Source organism: Cetorhinus maximus, chromosome 3, assembly GCF_964194155.1.
Source record: "Cetorhinus maximus chromosome 3, sCetMax3.hap1.1, whole genome shotgun sequence".
Classification (NCBI taxonomy): Eukaryota; Metazoa; Chordata; class Chondrichthyes; order Lamniformes; family Cetorhinidae; genus Cetorhinus; species Cetorhinus maximus.
The window spans coordinates 67,029,681-67,050,766 of NC_135881.1; the positions used below are offsets into that span (position 1 = coordinate 67,029,681).

The window sequence follows — 21,086 nt, forward strand, 5'->3', positions numbered from 1 at the left end:
GAAGTACAAGTAAATAGTTGTTTCACTTGGAAGAGTGTTTGGGGCCTTGGGGAAAAATTTGCCCCCATCGGTGAGGACGTGCGAGAGCGGATGCTGGTGGGCGCACTTCCGATCGGCGCCCCCAATTGGGGGCACACTGCCATTTTATGTGGGCGAGCCAATTAAGGCCCGCCCAACGTGACGTCTGCTTGGAAGTGCTATGCTCTCCCTGTGCGGGCGGGGGGTCCGGCAAGGGGGGGGGTGGGGGGGGTGGGGGGGGGATTCCCTAAGCTGGGAGTGCGCTCTTTCGCGCATGCTTGCGAAAGAGCACACAGATCTCCCTGAGGCTAAGTGCTGCCTCAGGGAGATCAGCTCCAATTCAAAATTTGTAATACAAATGATTTAAAAATTTCCCATGAGTTGGGACATGCCCGTAACTTTTATTGAAGCCTTTAATACAAATTTAAATACCCGCATAAACCTCATCCCGCCCATGTATGAAGTTTCATGTTTTTTCCGAAGCCTGCCAGGGCTCCTGACCTGCCTGCCAACCTTAAGGTTGGACGGGCAGGTCCATTAATGACCTTAATTAGTTTTTCAATGGCCTCAATAGGCCATTGACAGATCGGCGGGCACACAGCTGACTCGGCTGTGCCCCCGCTGACCTGCAAATGGAAATGACACAGGGTGACGTCGGGAGTTTCACCCAACGTCATCCCACATCATTTTACGCGTCAGCAAGAGGGCCCCACCCCTGCTCGCCGACCGGAAGATCCTGCCCTTGGATTCTGAAAAGGGAAGAGGTGAAGGGACAGGTGCTGCATCTCCTCTGCTTGCATGGAAAGGTGCTGTAGGGAAGGGAAGGGGCTGTTAGGGGTGAATGAGAAGTGAACCAAGGTGTCATGGGGAAACTGCCCTTGTTTCTTTATCTCTTCATGTTGCATTCTGATGGCTTCTCTATAGCTATTCACATCTCATCTGGATATAGCCTTTGTTTCTTTATTATACTCATTATCACTCTCTTTGGCTTTTGCATCATGAATTTTTTTGTTAGTTAATTTCTTCTGCCCTCCGCCCTATCAGAGAGCTTCCCTACGATTATTCCTGCCTCCTCACTCCTTCTGCTGGCTGAAAAACTCTTACATTTCTATCTTCATTCTGTTCTGATAGAAGGAAGGCCTTCGACCTGAAATGTTATCTCCATTTCTTTTCACAGATGCTGCCTGACCTGCTGAGTATTCCCAGCATGTTTTGTTTTTATTTACGAATTCATGAGAAACTTCTTTACCCAGAGAGTTATGAGAACATGGAACCTGCTACCACGAAGGGTAATTGAGGTGACTAGCAAAGATGCATTTAAAGGGAAGCTAGTTAATCACATGAAGGAGAAGGAATAGAAGCATATGATGATGGGATTAAATGAAGAAGGGTGGGAGGAGTCTTGTATGTAGCATACATGCCGGCTTAGGTCAGTTGGGCTGAATGGCCTGCTTCTTTGTTGTAAATACCTTGTTTGTAATTAGTTTCCTCCACTGCAAAATCAATGCTGAATTCTCAATATGTGTTTCTAGAGAGGCAGTACATGTATTCTGAGTCTCAATTTGTAATACTTATCTTTATATTCAACATAGATAAGTTGAAAATTCCTGTCAAGAAAGCCACTATCATTGACCTGTAGATCCTGCTGAAACTGATCACCAATCCAATCACAGAGACCTTTGACAGTACAATAAGATATCAGGGAAAAGATAAATAATTGGATCAATAAAGAAGATAGAAGACTTTTTCACATAAACAATTTTGGTGGGAAGGAATGATTAGTTTGATGCTGAGCATCTACCGGGGTTACTTCTCAATAGCAAGATCATAAGGGAATTCAGAGTGTTGATTTGAATGTAACATTTACTCATCCTTCTTAGACCCTAAGAGCTTTGATAAATCAATCTACCTGACCCAGTAAGGGGCAATAGGACTACTTCTGCATGTTTGTGCATGTATTTTTAAATATAGCTATAATTCTTTTTATTTTCTCTCTAATCCCTTCTGATCTTCTCAGGCCATACAGATTCCCATAGCCACCAATCTGCTCTCCATTCTCTGCTAGCACAGCAGATGAAGTATGATACAGTTAAACAAAGTTCATGATAGCATAAATTGTACATGGCTTATGAAGATAACAGGCTTTAATCCTTTTAGCTATTAGACAAGAGGCTGATGATGATTCCAATTATTATTTACCCTTAAGCATGAGCAGATTCTTGGCCTGTAGATGATGACCTCTCAGAGACGTGCATCTGAGACCAGGAAGTCAGTGGAATGAAAGATGTCACACCAGCTGCTTGCACCTGTACACCAATTCATCACACTGCCCAAAGCTGGTCCCACATTGATTTATGCAGGACTTACAGAATCCTGTAAAGAGAAATGTTCATGTACGCGACACTGATACCAATGTAGACACAATCTAGAATCATAGATGATATAGCACAGAAGGAGGCCATTCAGCCTATCTTGCCACTGTCAGCTCTTTGGATTCAATTAGTCTCATTTCCCACCTCTTTCTGCATAGCCTTGCAAGTTTTGCCTTTTCAAGTATATCCTTCCATACAGCCCACTTCCCATGAACAAATCAAAATACATATAAATACATACATTTGTTAGTTTACAGGATGTGGGCTAGGCCAACAGTTATTGCCCATATCCTAATTTTCCTTGAGGAAATGGTGGTGAGCCGCCTTCTTGAACTGCTACAGTCCATGTGGTGTAGGTATATCCACAGTGTTGTTGGGAAGGGAGTTCCAGGATTTTGACCCAGCAACAGTGAAGGAACGGTGATATATTTCCAAGTTAGGATGGTGAGTGACTTGGAGGGGAGCTTTCGAGTGGTGGTAGTGTTTCCATGGATCTGCTACCCTTGTCCTCCTAGGTGCTAGAGGTCATGGGCTTAGAAGGTGTTGTCAAAGGAGCCTTGGTGTGTTGTTGCAGTGCATTTTGTAGATGGTACACACCCATTGTGCATCAGAGGTGGAGGGAGTGAGTGTTGAAGGTGGTGGGTGGGGTGCCAATCAAGTGGGCTGCTTTTCCCTGGATGCTGTAGAACTTCTTGAGTGTTGTTGGAGCTCCAGTCATTCTGACAAGGGAGAGCATTCTGTCACACTCCTGCTGACTTATGGCTCGTAGATGGTGGACAGGCTTTGGGGAGTCAGGAGATGAGATACTTACTGCAGAATTCCCAGCTTCTGACCTGCTTTAGTAGCCAAATATATATTAAAAATATATAGTTCCCTTTTAAAAGTTACTATTGAATCTGATTCCACCATCCTTTCCTGCAATGCGTTCCAGGTCATAACAACTTGATGCATATTTTGTTTTTCTCATGTCACCTCTTCTTTTGTCAATTACCTTGGATAGATCTGTGTCTTCTGGTTACCAGCCTTCTGCCGCTGGTAATATATTTTCCTTATTTACTCTTCTCATAACCTTCATGATTTTGAATACCTTTATCAGATTGCCTTCTCTTCTCTAACAACGAACCCAGTTACTCTAATCCTTCCATATAACTGAAGTCTTTCATAAAGAAGAAAGACTTGCATTCACATGGTGCTTTTCATGATCACCAGACATCTCAAAGCACTTTTCAGACAATGAAGCATTTTTGAAGAGTCGTGACTGTTATAATAGTAAATCTCCCCTCCACCTTTTTAAGGCCTTGATATTTGTTCCTTAAGTGTTGTGCCCAGAATTGAAATAAGTACTCCAGCAGTGTTTACTGAAGGTTTAGTATAACTCCCTTGCCTTTGTACTCTGATCCGCTATATATAAAGTCAAGGATTCCCTATGTCCTTTTACAAACCTTCTTAAATTATCCTGCTACCTTCAAAGACATGTGTGCATACAACCCTGGGTTTCTCTGTTCCTACACCCCAATCAAAATTGTTTATATGAGGCATCTCCTCATTCTACCTACCAAAACGAATCACTTCACACTTTTCTGTGTTAAATTTCATCTGCCACATGCCTGCCCATTTCATCACCCTGCCTATGTCCTGTTGGAGTCTGTTACCATCCACCTTCTGATTTTGTGTCATCTACAAACTTTGAAATTATGACCTGTATACCCAAGTCCATGTCACTAATATATATATTAAAAGGAGCATTGGTCCCACCAGTGACCACTGGTGTCACTTCCTTCCCACCTAAACAACAATTGCTCACCACCACACTCTGTTTTCTGTCCCTTAACCAGTTATTCATTCATGTTACCACTGTTTCTTTCATCCCAGAGGCTTCAATTTAAGATTCATGGGTTTTCAATTAGGGATGGGCAATACATGGTGGTCTAGCCAGCAACACCCATATCACATGCAGAATAGATTTTTTAAAAATTGCTATGATGCCGTACTTTATCAAAATGTCTTTTGAAAGTTCACATACACAATATCAGAGGTCTTGTGGTGCAGGGGTAGCATCCCTGTCTCTGACCCTGAAGTCTGGGTTCATGTCCCACTCCAGGACTTAATGGCTAAGGAAGATGTGTTCATAATGTGGCCAAACAGGTATCCACTTGTAAATCCTTTCAACATACACCAATGGCAGGCAGTAAGAGCAGAAGTGATTCCTGGTCAGCTGTGTGTTGGGAAGAAATGAGAACTGTCTAGATACAGAACATCAATTCCATTTCCCTCATCAATACTGTCAATTAATTTATTGAGGAACTCAATCAAATAAAACCTACCTTTAATGTATCAATGCTGGCTTTAATTTATTAGTCCATACTTTTCCTAATATCAATTAATTTTATACCAGGTTATTATCTCTACTTTTATTATCTCCCACTTTTTGGATAGGGGTGTAACATTTGCAATCCTCCAGTCCTTTGGCACCACTCGCATATCTAAGGAGGATTGAAAGATTGTGGCCAAGCCTTCAGAAATTTCCACCCAGTTTTTCCTCAGCAACCTGGAATGTATCCCATCCAGACTTGGTGATTTTTCCAATTTCAGTTCAGTCATACATTTTACCTATCTTCCTTTTTTATTCAATCCAATTTCTTTACAACTTGCTCCATCACTGTCACAGTGTAGTGTCCACTTCTTAAGTCAAAACAGATGCAAAGTATTCATTCAGCACTATACTTCAACCAGGCCCTCTGCCTCCACAAGAAGTTCTCCACTTTTGGTGCCTAATTCATCCTACCCTTCCAATGATAACCATTTTGCTAATTATATGTTTATGAAAGAATTTTGAATACCCTTTTATGTATTCTTATACACCTGTCCATGTAATTTGTAATGTTATGTACCATGTAATGCATTTGGCTGAAGTAAAAGATCACGAAAGCAACTGGCAGCACCACATGGAGGAGTATCTCATGAGCATTCCAACAGTGTTTCTATTTTATGGTCATCTGTGTAAATACAGATCAAACCCCAGAGAATGTGTTGCTGTGATGAAAACAGTAGCTCAAGACAAATTATTAAAATTGCCATGAAACTAGTTACAAAAATATACAACAGTTGTCAAAGACTGGTAAACTGTCCGGATATCCTGGGGAATTGTGTAATGATTTTTATGACCATTATTTGTACTGAAGTGTCAGAGGAAAGGCGACTTCACAATGAAAAACACACTAATCATACTTACACCTGAAAACTATGCATCTAATTTTGAATGGAAAATCAATCAGATATCTCAGATGGTCAACCTATACCAATAACTGGGCAAGATCACTTAATGTTAACTCAGAATTGAAGAAAGAGAGATAAAAACATGTCCAAATATTTATTTCAGTCTTTTACTGTTAGCCCCTTTCAAATGAGTCATAAATCAGCCTGTTAACAATTTCTATATATATCAATATTTTTTTTAAGATGACACCAGTCCTTTGGGGAAGGACAATGGATTTCAGCTAGGCACAGAAGTTAAAGGTAAGTGGTGGAAAGCCTACATATGATTAAAAACATTCACTGCATGCTATGAAATGTTCTGTCCACTGTGGCTGACGACCAAGAATAGGTTGGAGATCTGGGAAGTCAGTCTCAGGTCTATTTGCAGACCTGCATTGCCTTTAAACCAAGCTAAAGTGATCTCACTGCATATGTTACAATGCATTTAAAGTAAGCCTATCAGAACTTTTCCTTTAATTAGGATGGGATTGCACTGGGTGTGGCCTTCACCTAATTGGAGTGGTCAAAGGGAAGTTCAATATGTGTTGGATCCTTAAAGGCATGTTCACCAATTTAGCAAACCATTTTTAATACTGTTAATTTGTTAATTTTTGCTGGCATTTTAATGAAAAATGTGTTCCTCTGCATTTTGGGGCATTGTTTGCCTCCTAATATTATAGTATTAATGTGGAACTTAAAATGGCAGCATTGTCTGTTAATTCAACATTAACCTTCTATTAATCTGCCAATTCTTCAGAACATAAAGGGCTAAAGAAATAGGAGACATAAAAATAGAGCACCTACAACTCAAACTTAAGCTATCAGAGGAGCTCAAGGAGGGACAAACCATGTTAATTGTAGGATTTGTCAATGAGTTAAGTTAACATTTAAGAGGGGGTTGGTTTAGTGGTGTTAGGTGATAGAACATAATACCAGAGACAACAGAAGGCACCAGAGTCAGACTGTTCACATTTGACATTGTGTCACCAGCTTGCTGTTGCAGCCTTTGGCACACCTACATGGCAATGAGCATGGAGGATAGGTTGTGCTGACTCGAAGTCAGTGCCAAGACATTTGAAGAGTGCTGCCATCAGCTGTAACCAACCTGCATAATAGCATAGATTGCAAGTTGTAATCAAGGTCATCTCCTCGCTTAATATTTCTGCTACTGCCTCCTTCAGTCTGGTGAAGATTAATGTGTACACACATATGAACGAAACTAACTGATGTATAGTCCAGCATTCCCAGAACTTTTGTCTCCTTTTTCCCTTGATAGTGATAACAGGCGTTGTCCTGTTGCATTTCCCAATATGAAGATTAATTGATGCATCCTATTGTATAAGTCAATAAGTGACGTTGTTTGGAATATATGTTCCAATGTTTTTTGTGTAAAGACCTCTGAAGCTGTGAGCGTCAGCTGTAAGTTGCAATTTGAAGGCATGCTCTGATGCTGTATGGCCATGCATAATAAACAGTGAAAGAGTTACAAGGTGCTGTAATGGGCTAACAGTGAATGTGGAACAAGTTGACAAGTTCCATAGACATAAATATCATACAAACATATAAATATCTGGACTCACTTCCTCTTAAACTATTCCATTCCAGGTTCCTAGCTCCATTCTCCAACCAGTAGAGCTGCTGCAGTTCCATGACTGGGAGGAGGATGTATTTAGGTGTAACAAGTTTACAAAGGCATTTTCCATTACAGATATGTACGTAAGAAGCATAAAAATAGTGCCAGAATATATGGGGTCGATCTTAACCACCACTTTCCCCAACTGTTAGAAATGGTACATAGACAAGATTAAAACCAGCCGAATTCACTCAGAATCCCAGAGGCCATAACATTCCCATCTGGTGGAATTTTACTTTTGCCAACTTTGAAATAGACCAAGACTTCCATTGTAAGTAGCAGAGGGCCTAATACCAATCATTTCATCCCCACACACTCCAGAAAAACAAACTCATGAATGGGGATTAGAAGCCAGGGAAGAACTGCAGTAGCCCCCACCACCACACCCCCCTACCCACCTCACACACAGCCACAAATATACAAACAAAAACCAGGTGATGCTATGGACGTGTGGAGTGCAAAGGATGTACATACGGCCCACCTATACTTCCCTGCTAGCCAAGATCAAGTGAGTGCATGGCTTCATTTCAGCGAGGTTTTCCTCCATGCTATGGCAATCAGAGTGTGCAGGTCATTGGTCAGGGCCAGCATGTCTGATGCTCCATGTAGGTGGCTACTCTCTTGATGAAGGGGGACATATGTGCAAATACCTAAGACATCATCGTATTTGTGCTAGAGAAGGACTCCTCCAATCTCCCTCAAGAGTGCACATTGCCTCCAGAAATGCTGCCTGATGTGCACACATTTCCTGTTGCTGCTCCAGAAGTGTCCTTTTCATTAATGACCCCCGCAGCTCAGCATTTACATCAAGCTGCAGAATTTGGAGTGTCTTGCACCCTCTGAAAGGGCTCTCCACTGCTGCAGCACCTGCTCCTGCTCAAATGTGATCTACTCTTCACCATGAGACAACCTAGCTATCATTACTGCAGTACCCACCAAGGTATGTGTATCTGCACTGGTGGAGGTGCCCATGAATCATAAGACACTGCATCCTCAGAGTGCTCACCCTCCTTTGAGGACACCTCAGCCTCCCTTCATTGCAGCTCTGCCATCGCTCTTGAAGGACTTATGGGAGATGAAAGACAGGAATTATTGCTGATGTGGAGAAAGGGTTCAACCTCTACATTGTGCCCATCATGACATTTCAGATAGTGGTGACATCAATTCAACATGAGTGGGTGTTATGTGCCAAGTGACAGTGTGATATCTAATGCTGTCACCAAGTATGTGGGACACCAATTATCCATCGTCTGCTCATGGACTGTGGCACTCTGCCAATCTCTAACATCTGTTCCTCCACAGAGGTCAATGTGACTATCACTGCAGGCCCAACCCCAGTTCTCTGCCTCGCTCAAGTTCTGTGCTCTCCTCCTGCAAAGAGAGAAAGCTGAGAGTTATGAATGGTAGAATTGGATGGAATGACATCATTTCTGGAGTGATTTTTAAAAAATTTATTCTCTCATGGGATATGGCCATTGCGGGCAAGGCCGGCATTTGTTGCCCATCCCTAATTGCACTTGATCTGAGTGGCATGCCAGGCTATTTCAGAGTCAACCACATTGCTGTGGATCTGGAGTCCTGTGTAGGCCAGACCAGGTAAGGATGGCAGATTTCCTTCCCTAAAGGGGTACTGGGTGAACCAAATGGGTTTTCCAACAATCAACAATAGGTTCATGGTTACCATTAGACTAGCTTTTAATTCCAGACATATTAATTGAATTTAAATTCCACCAGCTGCTATGGTGGGATTTGATCCCATGTCCCCTAAGCAAAAGCCTGGGCCCTTAGAATACTAGCCCAGCGACATTACTGCTATGCCACCATCTCCCCTGTATGTGGCTGTGAGGGATGGGTGTGGGATGTCAATAAGTTCAGGATGAGGTGTGAGTTTTGGCTGTTCAACTGGGGATGTGAGGTGCTGCAAGGTGTGCTTGTCTGAGGAATATTGTATAGGAGAATGCTGGGGAAGGCAGAGCCTGCTCGGCTTTCCTGTTAGGTCAGTAAACCTCTTGTGGCACTGTATCCAGCTGTGAGGGACCACAATCCTGTTGCTCACTACTTTGGTGACCTCCAGCCATGCCTGTTTGGTTCCACTCACTTCCTTCCCTCCACAGGTAACAGGACTTCTCTCCCAACCCTTACCATCTCCAGCATCACCTCCAGGGAAGAGTCAAAGAACAGGGGAGCTGTCTTCCCATCTCTTCCTGCCTTTGTTCTTCTTCCTGTCTTCACCCTTTTTCCACACCTTGTCATTGGTTGGGAAACCTAGAAGCTGAGCTGGAGAGCCGTGACCAATCCCACAGCCTCAACGATGGGGTTCCTGACCCTCTGCCAGCATTCTCCCCCACCTCCGCACCCCCCCACCCCCACAGCTGGGTCAGTTCCAGTAAAATTCTGTCCAATGAATTAAATATAAGCAATCTTTAAAATGCATCAGTAGACGAAAGAATCAATTGAATCAAATCACCGTAAATACTTTTGTGAAAATCTTAACAATCACCATCCTGGTTTCTGCACTAGGAAATAAAATTTGTAACATAATAAAGATTTTTTTTAATAAATGACAGGAAATTGAGGAAAGTTGTCTATCAGTAACAATTATAATGTTTCATATGCCTGTAACAATACTGTCAGAAGCCTCTTTGAGAAGCCCGAACACTGAGTTAATGAATACCTCAGATCTATCAGCTAAAGAAACTAAATGGAATAGCATGCACTTGTGCCAACAATTTATACAATATATTTGATTAAGGGCAAAAGACTTACAGGCAACAAGCAGGAGAATCCTCAAGGATATTCAACTCAATCATCCAAATCTCACGATGATAACTTTAAAGCAGCCAAACTGTGTCAAAAATGTAAAACAAGTGAAATGAGTGCAAATAACACTGACAATTAACCATTTACTTTTAAGATGCCAGTGATCAAAGAGAAGATATTTACACTGGGAACTACCAGCCATGTTCAGAAAATATCTGTATGCATGGAAAATGTGAATATATTTACGCTCGCCGAGAGACATCCTGTCTGTAAGTGCTTGATTCTCTCTTCACTCCTTGTTATTATAATGATGAGATGTTCACTAGTGTCCTTTTCAAGTTGAGAGCATTCTTTATTCTTAGAAAGATCCTAAATAAAACACCTGTATAAATCAAGGCATAGATTACAAAAGTAAGGAAGTTTGGATGAATCCTTATGAAACACTGGTTCAGCCACAACTGGAATATTGGGCTGGATTTTTGCTACCGAAGTGCATAGCTCAAGTCAGGAAATTTCTCAACTTCACAAATCTGCCTTGGTATAAATTACCCCTTTACGTACTATTTTTTCTTTGGGGAGGCAGGCACAGAATAGAGTCAGCCTAGTGCCAAGACAGGCTGGTTAAAAGGACCATCTTGGTTCTCTGGAACTTCATCCCAGTTGTTTGGTTACATTTTGGACCCTCTAGCCCTCAATCCTCACACCCCAACTACTCCCCATGTTGCCTCCATGCTCCATGTTAACTCAATACCAATGTAATGTCAACTCATGTCTCCACTCCAAATGGTGCTTCATATCCGTCATGCCAACACATGCCTCTTCCATGCCTATTCATCCAGTATACACCATATTCAGAATCAGCGAGCCCTATAGTAACACTGGCATGTGTGAAACTCATTATGCATGCTTGGTTGAGAGCTCAGGCTCTTATAAAAGGATAATGTGAGTGAGTTTGTTTGGACAGGTGCAGAGAAGTGTTGACTTTGCTTGATTAACGACTCTATGAAGTTATAGTAAGTAATCTTTTTCTGTGGTCTCTTTTGTCAATGTCTCAATGTTTATTTGCATATGGTTAAGAAGTGTCAAGTGCTTATGCTTCTGTTATCGATACTTTAATGTCTTTTTCATTGACACCTTTCAAGGGTTTTTGAAACACCGTTTTTTTCAAATAACTGTGAATGGGCATTTTTTAAGCAGTTTTACACAGGCCATTGTTACTATAGGGTTCGCTGGCTTTGTACATTGTGTACACTGGATAAATAGACAATGGAAGGCTCATCAAGTTGGCATGGGGGCCACAGTTAGGGATCGTGAATGCGCTTCCTGTGCGGGCGGGGGGGAATCCCAAAATCGAGAGTGCGCTCTTTCGGGCATGCGCACAAAAGAGTGCACTCATCTCCCTGAGGCTAAGTACTGCCTCAGGTAGATCGGCTGTAAATGTCAAAAAGATAAAAATAGAAAAATAAAATTTCCCTAACATGCCCCCTCATGTGACAATGTCACATGAGTTGGGACATGTCCATAATTTTCACAAAAACTTTATTAAAATTTTTAAAAAGCTACATGAAACCTCATCCCGCCCGTGAATGAAGTTTCATGCTTTTTCCAATTCACGCCGGGGGTCCTGGCCTGCCTGCCAACCTTAAAGTTGGACGGGCAGGTCCTTTAATTACTTAATAACCTCTGTCAGCGGCTTCAATTGGCCATTGACAGGTCGGCGGGCATGGAGCTGATTTTGCTGCGTCCCCGCCTTCCTGAAAATTTAAATGGAGCGCGGTGACATCGGGAGTTCCCCCCAACATCATCACGCGTCATTTTACGCATCGGCGAGCGGGCCCCGCCCCCACTCGCCGACGTGTAAAATCCTGCCCAGCAGGTCTGACAGCATCTGTGGAGAGGAAGAGTTAAGGTTTCAAGTCCGGATGACTTTGAAAAAGAATCATCTGGACTCAAAATGTTAACTCTTTCTCTCCACAGATGCTGTCAGACCTGCTGAGTTTTTCCAGCAATTTTTGTTTTTGTTTCAGATTTCCAGCATCCACAGTATTTTGCTTCTATCAAGAATGAGGGACTTCAGTTACTTGGATAGTTGGAAAAGCTGGGGTTGTTCTTCTTGGAGAAGGTTGAGAGGAGATTTGATAGAGGTGTTCAAATCATGAGGGATCCAGACAGATGGAGAGAAAGCGTTCCCATTGGTATATGGCTCAAGAACAAGAGGACACAGATTTAAGGTGATTGGAAAAAGGACCAAAGGCCACGCGAGGAAAACTTCGTTTATGCCGTTTGTGGCTCGAATCTGAAATGCCTGACCTGAAAGTGTGGTGGAGGCAGATTCAATCATGGCTTTCAAAAAGGAATTAGATAAGCACCTGAATGGGAAAAGTTTATACAGCTATGAGGAACAGGCAGGGTAGTGGGGCTAGTTAAATTGCTCTTGCAGAGAGCCGGCACAGCTTCCTGTGCTGTAACCATTCTAAGGCCAGAATTTTATGGCCCTGTCCTGGCGGGATGGGGATGATAAAATGCGCCAAGACATTATAAACTCCATCGACTTCAGCGGGAACGGAAAGTTCTGCTGCTGTAAAATTCCACCCCATGATTCTATTAGTTTAACAAGAAATTATTTTAGAGGTAAAACATTTCATCTATTGTGTCAGGGAAGCACGTTTTAAGACTAACGTAATATTCAGATTCAACCACGAATCAATTTATTTGATAATTGTCTCTTCTACTTTAACCTGATTAAATTCACCAGTGTCATGTGATAATGTGTGAAACAATAATTTACTCACAAGAGTAATCGGTAGCAGAGTTCACAGTTAGCTGAATATTGGTCTGTTGCCATAATAGAATGCTCAAGTGTTATCTTTTACACAGTTAACAATAAACGGATTTGAGCTGCACAGATTGAATGCTAAATCAGCCTGTTTGTTCAAATTGGTAAAGATCTTTTGCTCTGACAAATGCAGTCTATAAGCACAGCTTTTTAAGTGTTGCCTTAGGGGAAGATGTGCTCTGTTTACCATTCACACAAAATCCTTAATACATTTATGCATATTGTGCTGTGGATTACAAACAAATGAAACGTCCTCCCCTCACATCAAAACGAAGTTTATAATTTTACATTCCTTCACTATGCAGTTCTCAAGTGTGCAAAGTTATGCTGATGATGTATAGATCTGGCCATTGGCAGGGAAAGATCTGTGCATTGCTACTACTGCAATTGCATAACTGGCCTGTGCCTGCAGGCTGCGAGTTTAGACCCAAAATGACAGGCTCAGTCCCAAAGGATGCTGTGAAGAGCTCAATAGCTTTTCTGTGGGCAGTGCTTTTCAGATAGTGCAGGGAAACTCAAATTGCAGGAAGATTTCACTGCCTCTGGTAGCAATAAGACAGGATCATCCATACATTATTCATCCCAATTGTACATTTGCCATCACAAACGGCCATTAGTATAAAGAGAACATGAAGCTGTTTGATGCTTGTTTAAAGATGATGTTACCAATGATATATATATATATATATAGAGCTTAATTAAGCTTTCATCTTTTTATGGAAGTTCCCAAGGATGTTTGTGTCAAGGAGTTGGATTATTTTCATGTATCTAGTTCCCTGTTATAGTCCCAGTGGAGAGTAAGCTTGAACTTTATTGAACAGAATATTTGTGAAAAACACTAGTCAACAACTGTTAAGCTCTTATGGATATAAAAACATCATCATCACACTTCACAATATAATTTACTATAAAATTCACCAATCCTGTGTAAAGCTTAGATTTTATCCAACTCATTCACTCACTCCAGCAAGATTAAACATGTAGACACTAGGAGAGAAATACATTCATGTAGCTCCATTTGTGCTGGTGCTGCACAGACTTGCATCGATTCATCAGGGAAAGACAGTGCCGTATGCTGTGCAAAGTTCATCAATGATATCAGTGGAAAATGCCACGGAGGTAGCGAGCTGTGGTGCTGCTTGTCCTCGATGATTAGATGCAGGTCCACACCAGGGAGAGGGCTGGGGTCAGTAGCTATAAAGCAGAATTTGGAATGGAGACGGAAAACAATGGCTTCACGCTTCCCAGTATTTAACTGGATGTTGGAAAAGCAGTCTGATCATCTAGGAACAGTAGCAGAATTGACGTCCATGTGAAAACTAATGCTGTGCTTTCAGTTGATGCTGCTGAGGGGTAGCACATGGATGAGAAATAAGAGGGGCCAAGGATAGATACTTGGGAGTCACCAGAGGTGGCTGTGCAGGAGCAGGAAGAGAAGCCATTATAACTGATACTCTCTCTTTATGATTAGATTGATAAGAATGGAACCAGTTGAGAGCCATCTCACCCAATGGGAAGACAGCGGAGAGGGTTGGTGGAGGATGATATAGTCAACTGTGTCAAAGGCTGCAGACAGGTCAAGAAGGGATTGTGCGCACACACATGCAATCAAGATAATTTCATTTCACTTTACTGCACTTCATTCCTCTGTTATCTACTTTCATTGTCTAGGTCTGAATGGCCACTTGATGTGAAATCCTAACATAAAATTGGGACAAATTAATAGGGTCATATAATATATAAATGTAAAATGGTGACACTAGAACAAAACAGTAAGCACAGCTGAAACCAGTGGCATATGGAAAAATCAATGAAATCTGAGCAGTCCATTAAATGCTACATTAATCAGAGAACACTCAATTGGTGAAGGAAATTACTCAACATAGACTCAGCTTATAACCATGTTGAACAAATAGCAGACTGGTTTTATCAAACCTTCAGCTATGTTTCCATTGTCATCACTTGTTTACTACAAGTTGGAAGGTTCACAAAATGATATTATAAATATATATATATATATATACATATATTTACTAGCAAGTTTAAAAAAATGAAATAAGAATAGAAAATGCTGGGAATGCTCAGCAGGTCAAGCAGCATCTGTGGAGAGAAACAGAATTAATGGGCTGAATTTTCATCTCCTGACGCTGAGCAAACATGCATCAGGAGAATGAAATGGGAGGCATGTGGGCCTGCATTTTTAAACCTCCCCTCCGATTCTCACCGCCCACCTTTTTCGCCAGGTCAGGAAATGTGGCAGGTCATGACCCAACACTCACTTAAAGTGCCAGCACATTCTCCATCTATATGCCTGCTGCAAATTCAAGTTTCCCTGTCACTGCTATTTTCATCAATGTGGGTGGGTTCCTGAAATCTGTCCAAGAAGCTTGGGGGAAGCCTACTGCAGAGTCAAGAATGTTTTAGCAGGTAGCTCTTGCCAGCTCCAACTGTCATAATGTAATGGTGTTTTATGATTTAAGTATGTTTTCAATGCAGTGATTGATCATAAGACTCTGTCCTTAAAAGTTAAGAGACTATTAAATTGACCAGCACTGTGCAAGGGTTCAGATGCATTAGAGTCCTTTCTCCATGGACAAAGTACTCCTTTGAATTCTACAGTATGGAGAATCAGACATGAATGTATGTAGGGGACCCTGTGGTTTGATTTTCACATTGATCTATGGTTCTGACATCTGCTGAGCCTTTGTAGTGCCTTCTAGGTGCACAATCAATAAGCCATATAATAACACTGGCAAGTCTTTGAAATGCTCACCAACCCTTCGAAAAACATTTCCCTTGTAATATTCTCATAGAACTGTCAATCAAACACAGGCAGTTAAAGTCCCATTGAAGAAACTTTTAATCCTCTTAACAATTCTTAAACATGTCCAAATAAACAGACAATGAAAAACCAATTGAAAGCAAGATAAACTTATTACAAGCTAATAAAACTGTCAATCAAAAATAGCAGTCCCCTTCCAAGTTGTGCAAACAAGCCCCTACTGGGCTTAATGAATTAATCAGTCTTGGAGCTCAGGAAAGCATTCACAATGAGGCCCTCTGTCAATTGTATCAACAGAAGCAGGCTGAACAGATGGCCAGGCATCTGTTTGCCAGGTGGCCTCATTATGAATGCTTGGTGACTTTATTTGTGACCCATCCTCACATCAAATGAGGCCCTTAAGAGGCCAGTTAGTGGCCACTTAAGGGCTAGTTTCCACTTTGACCACAATTTAATGGCCTGCGGGAATAGGTTGGGGGCAGGGAGGTATATCCAGTATGGTAGCCTGTTTGGTCCTTAGGCAGGAAAGGGGGGTGGGTCTCCTTCACAGAGCCTTCACTCTCCCCACCCCCCCCAACCCCCAGCCTTTGCACCCATCCCCCACCCCGGGCCTCATGTCTTGGCCTCGCTGAGAGCTCCCCAGATTTAACTTACATCTGGCTCCTGGCTCTAGCAGTGGCTACCAATCCCAGTAGTGCTGCTGGGAATAGAGATCTGTCAGCTAATCAGATGGCCAGTAGCTCTCGAAGGTAGGACTTCCTCCCTAGATGGGGGTGGAAAGACTGCCTCTGGCCAATTAATGCTGCTCAGAGTAGTGCCTGGCCTGAGGTAGTCATTAGGAGCAGGGGTGAGTTTCCCGCTGACTTTCTCGAAAACCATGCCACCTGGTAAATTCTGGCCCCTGTTTCTCTCCACAGATGCTGCCTGGTCTGCTGGGCAGGATTTTTACCTCGTCGGGTGGGCCTGGGAGCAGCTGTGAAAGCGACCACCGCCTGAGATCAGGCCCCAGCCGCGATTCCGCACTGGCTGGCCGAAGTTTGCGCATGCGCGGGAGTGCGCTCACTGAAAGCTCCTTGAAGGCACAGAGCTACCGCAGGAAGTTGAAGATTTTTAACATTACAAATAAAGAATTGAAAAATAAGGAAAATGCCCCCTCATGTGACTCTGCCACATGAGCAGGGACATGTTAAAAATGAGTTTTAAAAGTTTTTTTTAAATCACTGGTCGAAACCTCATCGGTGGGTGAGGTTTCGCAAAAAATGCAAAGGCCGCTTGGCCTGTTTGTCTGCCCGCCAAACATAAGGTTGGACAGGCAGGGAAAAATTTAATTAGTTAACTAATTAATGGCTTAACAGCCCTCTTAATTGTTGGCGGGCACACTGCCGACTCCCAAGCGCGCCTGTCGAACGAATTATCGCACGCTATTTCATGCTCGTGCTTGTAAGGCATGCACTCGCATGCCAAGCTGAAAATCCTGGCCACTGAGTACTTCCATCATTTTCTGTTTTATTTCAGATTTCCAATATTTGCAGTATTTTGCTCTTGTGCAAGTGAAAAAGTTTAACCAACTCCATGGGCATTAGAGATTTGTAGGCCAAGAGGTTAATTTTAACCTAACTTTCCAGCTAGAAACTGCCAGAATTGTTCCTGGCTCTTGTATTACACCCTGTCAATTATTCTTTCTGTTGACTTTACTGGACTGTAAAATCAGGCAAGAGTGTAAAACACATACTATCCTGTCAGTCTCCTGCCAGGCAGGTAGGTTAAACTACTCCATGTATGAATTCGTAACAAGCTCATGTATAAAGCAATATTTATGGGTAGATAATCAAAGAAATAGATTTCCTGTGATTGAAACTGCTAAACAAACTTTTCTTTCACAGTAAGTAAGAACTCAGGAAATTTCGTTCTTGCCGAAGGACCCACCTAATATGAGCTATTGCTTTTGTGCACGTTATTCACTTGTCTTGAATTACATTCTCTCTAACCATCTGTTTTCAGCCAGCTCCGAGCTCCTGCTGATGCTTCTGAGTTACAAAAAACTGTATTAATTTCCCTGAAGGCTTTAATTCATTTAGCTTTATTCAAAAGCAAATTTCATATTGTGAATTTTGTTTTTGCAGAATTTGTGGAATATTATTAGGAATAGTCTAATAATTTAGTTGTGAATAAACTAGGCTGCTATAGTTGTTGAACATCTTTCTATAAATTCCCTTTAATAAATTCATCTGCCACAACTTCGTTTTACATTCTTTAGAACTTCAACCTACAGAACTTAGCTTGAAAGTTCAGTTTGTCATGTTGTGTCCTGCAGTTTCGTAAGCTGTGTATGATTTATAATATTTAATTTTAATATTGCCTGTTTTGGCTCTTCTAATAACAGCTTTTTAGTCAAAAGTATCTTGGATCTCCAAACATTTCCTTTTTCTGGTGTCAAAACAGGAAAATGTCTTGAATTTACTGTAATCAAGGGACTTTTCTGTTACCAGAGAACTATAATGTAAACCTAATATAGATTCCCATATCAAACCCCTTGATGTCCAATGGCATTACCATCACTGAATCGCCCACTATCAACATACTGGGGGTTACCATTGACCAGAAAATGAACTAGCCTAGCCACATAAACACTGTGGCTACAAGAGCAGGTCAGAAGCTTGAATCCTGTGGTGAGTAACTCACCTCCTGGCTCTCCAAAGCCTGTCCACCATCTACAAGGCACAAGTCACTAAACTAGGCTGCTATAGTTGTTGATTGTCTTTCTATAAATTCCCTTTAATAATGATGGAATACTCCCCACTTGCCTGGATGAGTGCAGCTCCCACAACACTCAAGAAGCTTGACGCCGTCCAGGACAAAACAGCCTGCTTGATTGGCACCACATCCACAAATATTCACTCCCTCCACCACTGATGCACAATAGCAGCAGTGTGTACCATCTACACGATGCACTGCAGGAATTCACCAAGGCTCCCTGGACAGCACCTTCCAAACCCATGACCACTACCAAGTAGAAGGACAAGGGCAGCAGATAGATGGGAATACCACCATCTGGAAGTTCCCCTCCAAGTCACTCCCCATCCTGACTTGGGAATATATCACCGTTCCTTCAGTGTCACTGGGTTAAAATCCGGGAATTCCCTTCCTAACAGCACTGTGGGTGTACCTACACCACATGGACTGCAGTGGTTCAAGAAGGCAGCTCACCACCACCTTCTCAAGGATAACTAGGGATGAGCAATAAATATTGGCCCAGCCAGCGAAGCCCACATCCTGTGAATGAATCATTTAAAAAAGTATTTATTTAGGTTACGTTTCAGAGAGCTCAAATCTCCGAAAGCCTGAAAACATGTCTTTTGGAAGCCTGAATTGTAGACTATTTGAGGGAGAATATTACATATCACAGTAGGTATATTTTCAACCTGAAATCCAAGCTTTGGGAGAGCGTAAACTCCTCAAATTAACATTCTACAGTTGACATTTGGCATTAGCAGCATTGAAATGAGGCTGAAATCCAAACCTGGTGTAAATGGGTGTTTTGTGATGATCGTGGTTGGACCTGAAATCCTTTAAGTGTAACCAGTAAACCACAGAATGATAAAGTGATAGCATAAATCTATCCCTGACATGGTAGGGTAGCATCAGCTAATTTATTTGAGGAGTTGTTGGAGAGTGACCATTTGGAATTGACTGTTTCCTTTGCATCGTTGCCCATGCCTAATATTGCAGGATGTTCAAAAATATTTGTGAGAAATGTTATTAACTGATTAAATAAAAGTGCAACAAATGACTTGTATTCATGTAAGTCACAGGGCGAAACTGATAATTAAAGTGACCCTGGCTTAAATGAAAATTCTTTGGAAAACCTTGTATTATCTAGGAAGGAAACAAACCATGTGCCTTTTTATCATGCACAAACAATGCAGTAATGTGGGTTGATATAGTGTAAGTCATCATGTGATGTACAAAAAAGCATTTTTGCCAAACATTTTCATGAAACCTAATTTACTTTATTAGAACATTATTTACTGTTCTTTCACCCATATAATGGACCATTGTTCATATACCTTTCATAGTGACTCGCAATCACTCACAAAGGTAGTTGACTGTGTTTCAGTTCTTCAATTCCCTCAATTAAGTAGGCAGAAAAGGCTATTCTTGTTTAATAGTTTTCTTTACAAATGAACAACATTTTATATATTCATTCAGGCTCAGACGCCTATCTTTTTTTAGGATACCATAATCTTGCTTACAATTTTGTAGCCTTCAACATCACCACTAAATAGTAATATGAGCACAATATCTTCACTAATACTACTGATGGTTCTGATGCAAAATAATTACAATCTCATTCAATGGGCAATGACATGGAATGTCTGTTCTGTTTTTGGAGGGACTGGTAAAGTACCAAAAATAGCGTGGCATGGCACCTTTCTTTTTACAGTTGTTTAGAGCAGCTCATGACATCAACTGAACTATAGTGAAAGTTTCAACTGATCGAAAACCAATTAAGATTTTTCAGTGTTGCGTGTTTCAAATATTTTTTTCATACATTCACACAAATATGTGTGTTTGTGAAACCACTTTGTTTGCAGGATCTTTGTGGGAGACCATTGGTATATTGTCTTTGTTGTGGAGTGTAAATACATTAGGGAGAAAGGCATACTTAAAGCTCAAGGCAATTTCTTTGATTTTGATTTCTGAGTTTCAGTTGGACTGGAGGAGACTGAGGAATCATGTTTACATTGACTTGTAATCCAATCCCAGGGGTTGTTGGCCTGCTATGCTCTTTTAAAGAACTATCCAATTTGCCCAACTCCCTGCTCTTTCCCCATAACAATTCAATTTTTTCCTTTTCAGGTATTTATCCAATTTCCTTTTGAAAGTTATTGTTGAATTCCATCACCCTTTCACCATGATAACAACTGGCTACCTAAAAATATCTCTCCTCATCTACTCTCTGTATCTTCTGCTGAGCAACCCTCCTGCCTGTGGCAGCTGTTTCATTCTGTGTACCCTATCAGAGCCCTTTGTAATTTTTAAAACCTTTAATAAATCTCCCCTTAACCTTCTGCGCTTTAAAGAGAACAATCTCAGCTTCTCTAATTTGAGCAGGTTGGTGTATTGTTGACCGTAATCTCTTCAGCAGTAGTGCAGAAGGGAGGGCCGGAGTTTTCCAGCACTCCACCATGGTGTGTTCCCCCGCAGCGGGGCCAGCAAGTCATTGAAATCTCCATTCGCATCGGCCGAACCGGAAGATCCCGCTGGCCGAGGAGCGAAACTTATGGAGCATATATATATACATTGGATTACATCAGTGTGTGGTCATCAATTGTGTGCCACACTTTTTGTTGATGAAGTAGTTTTGATTTGAAGGCACAGCTAGAACAAATGGAAAAGCATGTCATGTGGTCCCAACTGGAGGTTCAC

At 41.7% G+C, this 21,086-nt stretch overlaps 1 protein-coding gene across 1 annotated transcript in view; it reads left to right on the forward strand.

Annotated features, from left to right (window-relative positions):
• LOC144678705 (tomoregulin-1-like) overlaps positions 1-21,086 on the forward strand; it is a 346,693-nt gene that overhangs the window by 320,778 nt on the left and 4,829 nt on the right. Inside the window, exons 7-8 of the mRNA XM_078538515.1 lie at positions 5,850-5,906; positions 10,193-10,307. Of these exons, the coding sequence (XP_078394641.1) occupies positions 5,850-5,906; positions 10,193-10,307 (172 nt within the window). The remainder of the gene's footprint in view (positions 1-5,849; positions 5,907-10,192; positions 10,308-21,086) is intronic.